Source organism: Nannobrachium achirus (genome assembly GCF_963921795.1).
Source record: "Nannobrachium achirus genome assembly, chromosome: 17".
NCBI classification, from domain to species: Eukaryota; Metazoa; Chordata; class Actinopteri; order Myctophiformes; family Myctophidae; genus Nannobrachium; species Nannobrachium achirus.
The window spans coordinates 57,783,226-57,797,819 of record NC_137824.1 but is presented as its reverse complement, the minus strand read 5'-3'; the positions used below and the strand labels follow the sequence as shown (position 1 = coordinate 57,797,819).

The 14,594-nt window shown below is 41.3% G+C and overlaps 1 protein-coding gene across 4 annotated transcripts in view; it reads right to left on the bottom strand.

Annotated features, from left to right (window-relative positions):
- fam13b (family with sequence similarity 13 member B) overlaps positions 1–14,594 on the bottom strand; it is a 126,512-nt gene that overhangs the window by 12,039 nt on the left and 99,879 nt on the right. For all 4 annotated transcript variants that reach the window (XM_080745997.1, XM_080745996.1, XM_080745999.1 and 1 more), the window contains 5 exons: positions 10,118–10,213; positions 9,063–9,213; positions 6,699–6,796; positions 4,995–5,046; positions 4,133–4,262 (listed from right to left, as the gene is read on the bottom strand). In XM_080745997.1, coding sequence (XP_080602123.1) covers positions 4,133–4,262; positions 4,995–5,046; positions 6,699–6,796; positions 9,063–9,213; positions 10,118–10,213 — 527 coding nt within the window. The remainder of the gene's footprint in view (positions 1–4,132; positions 4,263–4,994; positions 5,047–6,698; positions 6,797–9,062; positions 9,214–10,117; positions 10,214–14,594) is intronic.

Here is a 14,594-nt window from a genome sequence, read left to right as displayed (position 1 = left end):
GCACTGGTTCTCAAACCTTTACATTTCAAGGTCTCCTCTTAACTCTGACAGTGTACAAATGGAACCAAATGGACCCTTCAGGGTCCATTTGGTTCCATTTGTACACTGTCAGAGTTACAGACTTGCACGGATCAATTTAGACCCCCATAAAGGAACCCACAAAGTCCCTGGAATCCACTTTCAAAACCACTTGCTTAACGCATACACATAAACACGCACACACCAATAGAGGTTAGGAATAAAAGCCAATAGGTTATATGGACAGCAGTCATTTTGGAGAGAAGTTGGGTCCCTTCTGACTTCCTTCACAGGTGTTACCATTAACACTTAAACTTTTAATGCCAACCTATTTCAGTGTTTTTTCAAAACCACAAGAGAGCGCTGTCTACACGTCTATCCGTTCTGACCGGTCTTTTCTATGACCTGGGTGACACCAATATCCACCATCACTACACTCCACTCATCCAACCATGCTAACACAATTAGCAAATAGCACACGTCAACTACTTTCGCGCCAGGCGCTCCGTGCACGCGCTCTGTGCATGTGATGGTAACGATAGGAAGCGGGTTGCCCCACGCTGATCAGATCTTTTCTCGGATTGAAGCTGCGACTTACGGCTGAGGAGAAATGTGTGCTTATATTTATAATAGAATCTAATAAGAATCATAACAAAGGCGACCCAGAACGGATTTCACACTTCCGGGTTCTGGTTCAATCACATGATCCGCCACTGGAGGAAAACATAGGTTTCCACTGTTTTATGATTTTCTGCAAAAATAATGTTTTTTGAGTTGTTTTATAACCAAAAAAGGCCTACTTTCGTGCGTCTTCGTCGCTGACATAAATGCCTAATTAATGACTCTCGCCAATCTACGTCTGGGGCATTAAATGAGTTAATACTAAAGAAGGCTCTGTTCCATTCTGGTCAAACAGAGTCAGGGTGCTGATATTGTTGCATGTTGGCTCACTGGAAACACCAGTGGGTCTCAAAGTGTGGTCCAGGGACCCTCATGGTTCCAAATGACCCCTTAAAAAGGTGTGTACACTCAAGAGTTGTGGGGGTCCTTGAGATAAACGTTTGATAACCACATGAAATGGAACAGAGCCTCCATTAGTATCATTGGTAACTTTTGACCCATTTAGTACGGGTACACATTATTGTGTATCATTATTTTGTGCTTTAACCATTGAAAAATAGCATATATACAGCGCGGCACCGAGTGCCGCGCTGCGAGCTTGTAGATCTGCTATTTTTGAAAAATCGTGAAAATTAGAATTTTGGCCCGATTCTATAAGTGTCTTTTGAATCCTTCTGAGATTTTTTGAAAAACCTATGTTTCTATGTCAGCAATCTGCCTAGGCATCGTCAAAGAAAAGGTCCTTTTCACTTAAATGGAGCTCAGTTAGTCTGTTCTTGAGAGACTACCATGTCAGTGGTTCTCAAACCTTTTCATGTTAAGGAAGTGAGAAGAGACCCAACTTCTCTGCAACATGGCTGCTGCTTGCATGTAGCCTATTATCCAGGGAGTGGGATTTGAGTTGGGAGCAGACGGTCAAAAACACACGCACGCTCCTTCTGAGTCCCTCTTCAAACCACACTACATTTTGTCATTCCACTACAGAGCAGCAACGAGGTACACCAGATTGCATGTGAAGGGGTAGAATACAAAGAGAGAGGATGAGGAATAGGAGAAGCGAAAAGATGAGAAAAATAGAAAGATCGCAGGGGACAGGTTTCAGTCCGAGGAACCGCTTTAGTGGACAGACGGAAGGTTACTGATGGACGGCTGAATGGATAGAGGCTGACGGACATACTGTACAGTGTATATCAGGGGTCTTCAACAGGGGGTCCTCAGAGTTACTAAAGGGGGGCCGTCAAATCTCCGCTACCCCTGCCTCCCCGTTTTGTGATGTGACAGCAACAGAACACACAGGACACGGCCAGGAAGTACAGCCGAGTACAGCCGGCCAATCGCAAAGGTCGGGGGCGTGGTCTGGGAGCGAAAAACGGGGAGGCGGGGGTAGCGGGGGGCGATCTGCCTCATGCCGTCCTGTAGACACATACAAGCAATGGGGAAAGAGAGGTGGATGGATGGGTGGATGTCATCCTACTTACCGTGGCCTTCCCTCTGCAGATGCATACATGAGAAATCTATTAGGTGGAGGTGGGAGGGGGGTGACGGTGCTGGTTCGGATGGAGTGACAATATACAGAGAAGAAACAAAAGGAGGAGAGGGACACGGGTAGAGAAAGAAAGAAGGAAAAGGATAGAAAGAAAGCAAGGACAGAGAGATGGTGGAGAATATTTGCGGTGAGGTGACAATCGTCATTCACTCATAGGACGTTCACTCAATGGCTGTCTTCATTTAAAAAAGAAACAAACCACCTGCTCCTTCACAAACACACCAGAACTCTAGATATTTAACACGGCTTTATCTCTTAGATATTTAGTTATACAGCAACAATAATTCCAGGATATGCAATTGAATAGCATCATATAATTTAGTTCAGTGTTTCTCAACCACTGTGCCTGGGGACCTTTGGTGCGCCCCTGAGAAGGGTCAAGTGTGCCCCTTGAAACTGCTTGAAAGCCGGTATTGAATTTATCATTTTAAAAACGATTTAAACTAGTGAAAACAGCCGATCTACAAGCACACAACGCCTTGCGGTACGAGGTGTAGTGTACTTGTAGATCTGCTGTTTTCACTACTGTTCTGCGACAGCCTTGTATGATGAAGCAGGGCTTTACTTTGCAAAGAAACATACAAATTTGAAACTTGGAAATAAAAGGTTTCTTCCCGACAGAGATGATATTTACACCCCCGTATTATGTTGGTGTGCCCATGGATTCTTGGGACATGAAAAGTGTGCCCATGAAGAAAAAAGGTTGAGAAACACTGATTTAGTTTATGTCAAAGTCTGGAATTCCACACAAATTAGCCTAAATTACCGTATTGGCCCGAATATAGGACGACTCTGATTATAAGACGACCCCTATTTTTCAAATATCATTTTGGGGGAAAAAAAACATGTTGAAGACGAAATAAAGTTATTTATAAATGTGTTTTCAAGAAAAAAAAACGTCCTATATTCGGGCCAATACGGTAAACTAAAATGCCATTCAGCTTCTTCTACAAGAGCGCTGGGATAATATAAAGAGTACTTGTTCTACTGTATCAAGCATTTATGCGTGTGTAGATAATGTAGTGTTAAGTGACATGCAGCCTTGTTCGAGGAGACAAGAGAACGAGGCAGTTTACAGTTATCACCTCTCACTGAAAAAGGAGAACGCCCAATGTTTGTGTGGCGGTGCGGTGATGAAAAGGCAATATAAAAACACATTATTTATATAATGTTACACTTTTGCTGTCAAACCAAACAAACGCAAAATCCATGATAAGGCATTTGAAACTTCTTTTGGGATATAAAGTTATTATAACACCGTTTTTTGGGATTGAGGAAATATTGTGGTTGAATCACCTTCAGAATGTTGCCATCTGAATATCAAAGTGTCACGATGACATGAATGACACAGGCATGGTATGTATTGTTTTGAGTACAGATTGGTCCCTATGACACTAGCAGGTTCTTATCTTTGTATAGGACATGGGGCTCTCTCCCTGCTCATGTTTTAAACTTCTATTTATCTTACAATGTGAAGTGTCTCCGGCTCACTTTGCTTCAACAACAGGCTCTACGCACAAGCAGCCATATTGGAAAGAAATTGGGCCTCTTCTTTACTTCCTTCACAGGTCTTACCAATTATACTCTGTTCTATTTAGTGTAGCACATTGGTGTACAAACAAATGGAACCAAATGGACCCGTTTATACACTCTCAGGGTTACACACCCATAAGGGGCCATCTGGAATCGCCTCAAGGCACCATGAGGGCCCCTGGACCACACTTTAAGAACCACTGGTGTAGCAGAGTCCTTCCAGTGAGCCAGCATGCACAATGTCAGCACCCTGACTCTGTTTCACCAGAATGGAACCGCGCCTTCATTTAGTATCATTGGTAACACCTGTGAAGGAAGCAAGGAAGATGCCCAGTCTCTCTCCAATATGGCGGCCGTGCATAGAGCCTATTATAGAGACATTCCAAGACAGGGTGGAGGGCTTTGTATATCTACCTTCCCACTGATTGTCAGGGAAGAGCTGAAGGTGGGGGGCGTAGCCGATGTTTGGTTGGCATGGTGGCAAATGGTTCCTATTGGCCTCGCTGGTGTTGGCATTCTGGTCACACAGACAAGACTCTGGGTCCTAGAATGGGAGAGAGAGAGAGGAGGAGGGAGAAGGACATAATGTGAAAAGACAGGAGGTTAGAAGGTGACATGGAATGAATTGCAATTTCATTGCGCTTTTCTAAGTACTCAAAGCTAGTATCTCCTTTCTGTCTTCGCATTGCATGTGGGCAAGAAACGCTGCATTCATGTCTCATATCTTGAGAACCAATGGTCGAAATTAGACTTTTTTTTTCTCGTGGAAAGCACAGAGATAACCTCAGTTTTGTCTCTTTACCAACGATTGGAGGATCAATCGTACTGGAGATAAATATGCTGTGACTACTTGAAAAAAATAAGAAAAACAAAAAAAGAATCGCTGGCAGTGTGGATGCCAGAATGGATTTCCAAGCGGATTCTTTTGTTTGAAAGCTGTGAACGGCGAGCACACACGTGGTGCATGGGCAAATGGGCATGCATTATTATTTTTATTGTCATAATGGGTGAATTTGGCATCCTGGCACTTTGGCAGCCATTTTCAAAATGCAGCGAATGAGTTAAAGGTAGGGCAACAGATAAAGGACAACTTCTAACATTTATACATACTAGTCCATATCTAAAATATCAGTTTCTTTTTCATATAATTATATGTCATGCCATTCATCACAATAAAGAATACATCTATACATTGAAAATACACAAGAACATTGAAGCATAGTCTGCTTTAATTAATAAATAACAACGACAACAACAATAATAAGTTTCTACTTACACAGCTCATGATATCAGACTGTCCCATGTTATCACAGGGTTGACTGTCCTTCCTGCAAACACAGAAGACGGATGTCATCAACATATACAGTATGTAAAATATTAAAGATGACCTGAATGCTAAGAAATAAGGCTTTCATTTCAGAAATGAGTTCTGAAATATGTCACAGTTTTGGGACCCAGAGTGGTGTGTGTGTGTCAGTGTTGTTTTTGACAGCAAGTTAGTTTTAGTCATAGTCTTTTGAATGTCACAGTTTTGGGACCCAGAGTGGTGTGTGTGTGTCAGTGTTGTTTTTGACAGCAAGTTAGTTTTAGTCATAGTCTTTTGAATAAAGTGTCATTTAGTTTTAGTCATAATTTAGTCACCTGAAAAGTATCAGTTTTAGTCTAATTTTAGTCGACTAAATATCATAAGATTTTAGGCGACTAAATCTACAGTTGATTAAGTCAAATTAAATTTATTTTGGTAGGTCTTGATGGTATCGTAATGACTGATTTTACACTTGGTTGTGTGCTGAAAATAGCAGATCTACAAGCTCGCAGCGCACCGCATTGTGAGCAAATTTTTCGTCATAGTTTTAGTCGATGAAATCAACACTAGTGTGTGTGTGTGTGTGCGCGTGTGTTCGCCCGCACATGTGCCTAATTCAATGTTTCAACTGAGCCAACAGACTATGTTAAATTGATTAACCAACATGGCATGTCAAGTGACCCATGCATCATTCTGGATAGATCCAAGGCTGCCTTGTGCTCGTTTGTGTGAGAAATTCTAAGATAGTGTGTGCGTCTGGCAAACTCTGACACTCTGACTGAAGACAAAGGAAAACCACCTCCTGTCACCTCTACAAGAATAAAGCTGTCTGCATCACTCACTCTGCTTAACAAAAGAAAAAATAAAATAAATCAATAAACATGGTGCCCCAGGCGGTTCCTTTGACCTTTAAGAATAGTGCACAAATGATACTGAATTATCTGTATGTCTGTAGGAAATAGAAAGGCATACTGTACTGTAATGTAATGTACTGTATTATGTTCTTTCTAAAATGCCCTATCACCCATGCTGAATAAAAAGTCTAACCCTAACCCAAGCTGTGAGTTGTCTTCTCTAAAGATGATACTCTGGCCACCCTGATGTTTCCTCACAATTTACTACTAATAATAATAATAAAACTTTATTTGTATAGCACATTTCATGACATAAAATGCAGCTCAAAGCGTTTTACAGAGTAAAAAATCAAACCTCGGTTCGAAGTGGAGCGGTGAATCTGAGTAGCTATACCCTGTGTGTGTGTGTGTGTGTGTGTGTGTGTGTGTGTGTGTGTGTGTGTGTGTGTGTGAGAGTGAGTGGTGAGTGTGCCTGGCCTGCACAAAACAGCGCCCCTCCTTTAACTAGTGTGTTGTGTGTGGCCACTCAAGGTATTGCCAGACTACGGACGGACGGACACGGCCAGCCAGCCAGCCACCCACATACCCACGGACATACCTGTCTATTGGGAGCGCTTTCACCGCTCCAAAAATGAACACAAGTGCTTAACAAAAAAATACACGATTACAATAAAGCAGAGATTTTTTTTTTTTTTTTTTAAAACATTGAAGAACATTTAAAACATTTTAAGAACAGTGCAGACTTCAATAGCACAGGAATTTAAAAAATCTGCTAAAAGCAAGAGTAAAGAAATAGGTCTAATACATCATATCCACCCACCTGGCAGTGTTGATGTTGTTCTCAGCGTCGATGTTGTTCTCTGTGTCCATATCCATCCCCGAACTGTCCTCTAGGGCGGCGCTAGAGCCCTCCACAGCCTGCCAGAGAAATAAAGTAGTTGTGTTTTAATTTTTTTGGTTCTGAAATACCAGATCAGTTTAGCGACACACAGATATGAGATACAACGAGAGAATTCATAGGAGACGTAAAACAAACAATCCCTGAGAGGATTGTAAAAACTCCTCATCTAAAAGCAAACCAGATAATGAAAGAACTAGACTGAGTATAAGAACGGCCTGTCCTTTCTTCGCGCGCGCGCGTGTGAGAGAACAAATCACTTGCAGTGTTCAGCGAGAAAGCCATAATATACAGACTGGCAGCTCTTCATGTGTGGTGAAGGTCTGCGTCTTGTTTGGCAAAAATGGAAATAATGATCTTTATGAATTCCTCTAGGCTGGTAAACCGTCCCCGGCCTGCGGAATTCAATTTCATTTAAATGAAACCTATAATACCAAAAGCGCTGCACAAAAACAATATCGGTGCGACTAATAGTAGATTTGATGAAAAGGTTTGTTCTTTTACATGCTTAGATTTACAACTACTGTAAGAACAGAAGTTTCACATTCCCCTCAACTCCGCCAGGCAGTTCAAGTGTCTTTGTTTCATGACAGTATGATTCATGCATGACAGTGTTGTTTTTGACAGCAAATTTTGATTTAGTTTTAGTCATAGTCTTTTGAAATAAAACGTCATTTAGTTTTAGTCATAATTTAGTCACCGGTAAAGTTTTTGTTATAGTCTAGTTTTAGTCGACTAAATATCATAAGGTTTAAGGCGACTAAATCTACAGTTGATTTAGTCAACTGAAATGTATTTTGGCAGGCCTTGATGGCATCGTCATGACTGATTTTACACTTGGTTGTGTGCTGAAAATAGCAGATCTGTGAGCTTGTAGATCTTGCTATTTTCAGCACACAACACCTGAGAGCAACCAAACATAACATTTCTCTCTTCTCCATTAGTCCCTCCCCAACATTTTAGTCTAGTTTTTATTTTACTGACGAAATTGTCAATATATTCAGTCTTAGTTTTAGTCATCACAGCTTAGTTTTTATTTAGTTTTCGTCAGTGAAAAAAAAACACAGTCAACAAACATTTTTTGTCATAGTTTTAGTCGACAAAATCAATGCTGATGCATGAAGCTGATAAGTTGTGATTGGCCTACTTTTGAGGGCACAGACCTACATGTGACAGACAGACACCGAGAGAGGCCAAGACATCTGTTCTAGATGGCTTGGCCTTTGGCCATGTCGTAAAAACACCCACCCGCCACCCCCACACACACCCGCCACACACCCGCCACACACCCACACCCACACACACCGGAGCAGTCATGCCAATAAATGCAATTTTCTAATTTCCCTGCTTGTTTGGAGTGAAAATGAGAAAGCTCTTTCTGTTGCTGCTTGGCAGAGAGTATTGTAACAACACGTACTTCCACACGTCCTAACAATCCTGTGACCTCAATGAGTCTATTCCTGCTGACATAACAAAAAGGTCATCTATGGTGGCAAGGTAGAACAGGCACATACTGTGTTTATCAAATAGCCTTGGAATGGGGCAGACAGACTGACGATAAAGACTGAGATATATGCAGCTAAACTGCACGTGCATCTTTGACTGATTTAACATTGAACTTTTTGCCCTTAACTGCTTAATGGCAGCCAGGGTTTATCTCCCTGTGTTTGAATGCAATGTGTGAGTATTAGGGGTGTAACGATATATTAACTGAATCGAAAAATCGGTTTTAATTTGCAATAATCTACTATATCGTTTGCAAAAGCAAACTATCGTACTGTTTTGGCTTTGTATCGTATTGTGTCTTTTAAAATGCAGATAATCGGTATCGAATCGTTTTGCAGTGCAAATAATTGATTGTATGGAAACTAAGTATTTGTGCCTTGTATTTAGCAATTTTAAGAGGGAAAAATAAAAAGAGGGGTCTAATTACCTTTCCATTCCATATAGCTACTCTTGGTCTATTGATAAATGTTTGTAATCTCTGTGTTCATGTCAAGGTGGGTTTGTCCATATGTGTTGAAATATAATGTCCATGTATTTGCTGGAGACTCACAGCATTTACTTCCATAATAATATATTATTTTACACGTTTTACACATATTTAATTTCTTTGCTAAATAGTTACTATATTGATTTTAAATCATTGAATCGAATCGTATCGCATCGCCATGAAAGAACCAATATCGTCCATGTATCGCATCGTCAACCATGTATCATGATGCGTATCGTATCGCTGTTAAAATGTATGGTTACGTGTATACGTTAGTGAGTATATATCCTGACCTGTGTGTCTTGCTGGCTGTGCTCTGCATGCTGTTCAGTGGGTGTGACTGGGGTCTCCCCGTCTGTGTAGCAGGGGCTGTCCTCGGGGTCTGTCTGCTGTTCATTGTCTTCATCATGGCTACTTTGGGTTGGAGGATCATCGGGGGCTGTCCTAGAAGACACACAGATAAAACTAATCAATATGATAACATACAGGACAAAAAAAAAAGTATAAACATACAAACAGGGTTTCCACACATCTTTACCAATGAATTTCCAAAACTTTTCCAATACTTTTCCAGAATATTTAACCCAATTTCCAGGACTATATCATCGTTGTCGGGTGGAAACCTCATATCTCCAAGTTTAAAATGTGTACGTTCTTCCGCAAAGTAAAGCCCTTCTTCATCGTACAAGGCTGTCGCACAAAAGTAGTGAAAACAGCAGATCTACAAGCACACAACGCCTCGCCGTGCGAGGCGTTGTGGTAGATCGGCTGTTTTCACTAGTTTAAATCATTTTTAAAATGATAAATGCAAAACGAACGGTTTTGCAGATACAAGGTTTTCACCCGACAACGACGATATAACAATAATTCAGCGCAATATTGAGTTGCTTAATGCTTACTCCTATGTGCAATGCCCAAAGACAGGCAGTGTAGCAAAAATAAAAGTAGCTATTATTTCCAGGACTTTCCAGGACCCTTGATAGATTTCAAAACTTTTCCAGTACTGGAAAAATATTTTTCTAATTTCAAAATATTTCCAGGAATTTCATGACCGTGGGAACACTGTACAAAGTATAAAAATGCCTGTGACGATTAAAAGTATGAAGTCCATAAAGCTTTCTAGTTTGATTTACTACAGTATATACTGTACACATATGTACTGTAGTTACAGTTGTGAGAGGGTACTAGCTGTGTGCTTCAAAAGGCCAAAATAGAGTCAGCTGACAAGGACAGGGGTCACAGTGTCAGGGAGTTATCCCAACAACAACAACTCCATTTATCTTGTTTTCTCCCCTTCTTTTGGGGGAGGGGAGGGGAGGGGGGAAGGGCTTTTAGAGTTTGTTCTTACTCTTGGTTTTCATAGCTGCTGAGGTCTTGGTCGATGGAGGTCTTCAGGTCCAACAAGTGCTGCTCCACAGCCGCCCTGATGGTCCGCTCAATGATGCTGAAACAGAATGCAAGCACTCACACATCAACTACAATACAATGCATTAGGAACCAATGATCAACATACTACATGCAGTGTTAAAGAAAATGTTGATTTAGTCTTAGTCTTTTGAACAACACGCCATTTAGTCTTAGTCCTGTCTTAGTCTTCTGAAATTGTTTTAGTCTAGTCTAGTCTAGTCTTAGTCGACTAAATATCAAAACATTTTAGTCTTGCTTTTGGGATTAGTCTTAGACTTTTAGTCTTTGTCTTTTAGGATACGTTTTTTAGGCTAAATATAACCACATAACTCTGAACAAGTCATTGTCTCCTACTGCCTGTTACTTGGTCAAAATAAACCATACATAAAAGATGTATTTGGCTTTAATTTCATTGCAGTTGCATACCAGTGTTATTTTTTTACAGCCATTAGTCTTAGACTTAGATTTCGTCTTAGTCTTTTGAATAATACAAATATTAGTATTGGTCTTAGTCTTCTGAAATTGTTTTAGTCTAGTCTAGTCTTATCGAATAAATATAAAAATCTTGTAGTCCTTTAGTCTTCGTCTTCTCTAGGTCGTCCTCAGACGAGCCCTCCATCGTTAGTCGACAAAATTAACACTGACTACATGTCTACCTCCTCACTCACTAAAAAACAACGGGGACACCAAGGATTGTAATGTACTGCATGTCAAATGCTGGTGCTTTCCACTTTCATGGCGGCAACATCTGTGTGAGTCCATTCATCTTGTGATCTGGGCTCGTAAAAAGCTCTTTATCTTATGCTGAAGCTGCTGGTTTGAGTTACACTTATCTGTAGGTGTTTGCTGGCCACAGCAGCCAGAAGTTATGTTTTCATTGCGTTGTGACGAAGACGCTATCGCTTCACATGAAGCTCATAACAAATAAACCACATCATCTTAAAGATCGTCGTTGTCGGGTGGAAACCTTGTATGTCCAAAACCGTTCGTTTTGCATTTTTCATTTCCAAAATGATTTAAACAAGTGAAAACAGCCGATCTACAAGCACACAACGCCTCGTACCGCGAGGCGTTGTGTGCTTGTAGGTCAGCTGTTTTCACTACTTCTGTGCGACGGCCTTGTGTGATGAAGCAGTGCTTTACTTCGCGAAAAAAATGTACATATTTGAAACTTGGGAGATACGAGGTTTCTGCCCGACAGTGACGACATACAGAACCCGCAACAGCAACAGCACGCGTCTGTCTTTATTCATTTTTACTCCTCAATGGGTTGGCCAGTCAATCTGCAATTGCACATTCAGCATTGACAGAAGAAGTGTCAGTGTCCTTTACCGCGAAAGGCGTGTATCAAAACAACATCCCGGTTCCAACAATGGAACAAGGGCAGAGCGCTTGTTTTCAGTGGAGAAGACGGAGGCGCGCCGGCGTTATATTATAAACACAATCTGATCTAGCTATAACAACAATCATGACATAGGCTATTTATTATAATCACTAATTCACTATGAAGTGTCCTTAATTATAATTCAAGTAAAAATAGTCAAATAACAAGGACAAAATTGTTCTGCCCACAACCTTATCAAACCAAAATGCCTAAACTACTGTAAATGTAGGTCTATTATAACTATGATAATGGTTCTTGTAGACCTAAGTCCCAATTAAGTAGAATACTTGTCCTTATAAATATATAATGTTTATAATGTGTTATGATTATTTCTTGTGTTATATGTTATGAAACATCGCATGGCCTATTATATTACCTATAACATATACACAAGTGAGCTCTCGGCACCTCCGCGCAGTCCAGGAGGACACAACAGAGCGCTCCCTACCTCCGGTTCAGCCAATCACAAGCTTCCACTGCTGGAAGTGGGATGTTGTTTTGATACACGCCCCTGAAAGGTGCTACAACAGCTCCAAGTGTGTGTGTGTGTGTGTGTTCTCACAGGCAGTGTATGTGTGGTGTTGACAAAGACATTCGTATTCCCTGTCCATTACTTGGTTCAGCAGAGCTATGGATGTGTCAAGGCCATGCTAACAAATACTACAACACACACACACACACACACACACACACAGCTTGAGCCACGTGCACATTCAGGACAGCAGCAGCTGTTCGGGCTCCTGCTGTCCAATGCGCAACAATTAATCATTATTATGCACTCAACACGCTCATAGTGCATGCACTGCACGCACACACACACACACACTATAAACCACCAAGCTGTGGAGAGTTTTTTAACACAGCCTAGTAGCCAAAGGAAAGCACAGACATTAATCACTCGCACACGCACACACAAAGACACACACCCCTGCATGAAAACACAATGCACCAAACAACAGTTTTGGCGTCTCCTACAGTGAGCTAGGAAATCAAACCCCACTTTTTAATTTATTTATGAATAAACATCACTAACTGTATGTTCCTCATGCTAACCTCCGGGCTGAATAATTGCAACCGTAGGTAGGTTTAGTATGAAAACGGTCACATCTTGTCTCCGTGTCACGTTTCCGTGTAACACTCGGTTTGACGCTCCGACATCACCCTATGACATCACTGAGATGTCAGGGGAACCACACAAACAGGATCCCCTTTATGCCCTTATATGGAGATCCTGGATGTCATCAATATTAACAGGACTTCATATGGGAATGCCCATATATGGAGGAAGACATATCTAAGACATATCTGTGTGGCTGGTTCTACAGACAGGGATCTCCATATAAGCAGGAGATGTCTGTGCGCTTCAGCCAGCAGTTATTGGTAGAAGGACTCGTCTGTGCTCAACAAGGACAAACTGTATCAAAAAGACATTACCTGGGCACTTCAGAAATGACTACCCAAATAAAAGATGGAGCACTCAACTGGTCTGCACGTAGGGCTGTCACAATTATTACATAATCGTCTAATCGTGATTTTTTTTTACATAATCGTGATTATTTTTCATAATCGTCAATCGTTTCCATGTTGAAAAATGTTCATATATTTAAAAAAAGGTCAAAAATTGTGGAAATAGCAGATCTACAAGCTCACAACGCGTCGCGATGCGACGCGTTGTGAGCTTGTAGATCGGCTATTTCCACTATCAAAGTTATTTTTTAAGTAGTAAGTTGTCAAATATGTCAGTAATTTCTTTGTATATTTAGGTTATGTTTCATATCTACCATGTACAACTTCAAAGCCTAAAAGCCAAACAGAAAGTAATTATCAACGACAAAAACACAATTAAATCGTTAATCGCCAATTATTTGAGTGACAATTAATCGTCATGTAAAATGTCATATCGTGACAGCCCTATATGCACGTTCATTTATTGTAGAGCGACAGGGTGACTGACGTTTCCACGTTTAGTCTTCCTCAGAGTCCGGGATCAGGGATCTCCATATATGGGGGATTGTATGTATGATGTCAGATGCAGACGTCATAGGACTTTCACATAACGAATAACTGAGTAAGCATGTTTGGGGTCTCACAGCATATCTCCATATACATGGATCTCCATACCGTATATGGGTTTAGGGGGCTCCATATATTGGTAACTGGTCCGATATACATCACTGGCCAGATGGCCAAGACATGGCGCGACCTTGTCGCCCTTAGGTGTCTTACTGGTGGAAAAGCGACCTTGCCCTTTAGCCACCTGTCTTGGCCATCTGTCTTGCCCATATATGGATTCTGTTAGTGTGGTTCACCCAACATGGTGATCTGGGATACAATCCCTTTTATGCCCATACCGTATATGGAGATCCCTAACAGAACTGTGATGTCACAGTGATGTGTCAGGGGAACCACAGTGTCGGACGTTAACCGTTTGGAAACAAAAACAAGCTGTTGACGTTCCCGATAGGTAAAATGCGACCTATGGTCGCAATAAGTATGACATAAGAACTAAATGGTGTGCATTATGGTCAGTTCAACTCACTGGGATAATAAGGCCATTGTAAAACAGACCGTTACCTTTAGTTTAACTACAACTATTGACTTCTATGACGGGGGAACCATGTGATGCTGAGCTCATGTCCTTGGGGTTATGAAAGAAACAGCCAGCTGTGCAAAAATGGTGCATTTTAGCGACATCATCAAATTATCAAGATCATGCATGCTCGCTTCCCTCGTTCCCTGCCTCCCTCTCTCTCCCCCTCTCCCTCTCCCTCTCTCTCTCCCCCTCTCCCTCCCTCTCCCTCTCTCTCTCTCTTCCATGTGCCTTTTGGACGCATTTCACTGGTCCTCTGGTTTAGAGTCGAGTTTACTTGGGTCAAGATCGCATAACAGATGTGAATACAGATGTTGAAGGGATGACTAAAGGCTCAGTGGGAAAAAAAAATACAATGATTTAATATACTGTAAATGGTCATATAGAAGAGAAAGATCTACAGACGAGTGATGGTGAGATGAAAAACCCAAGGGATTCGTCATT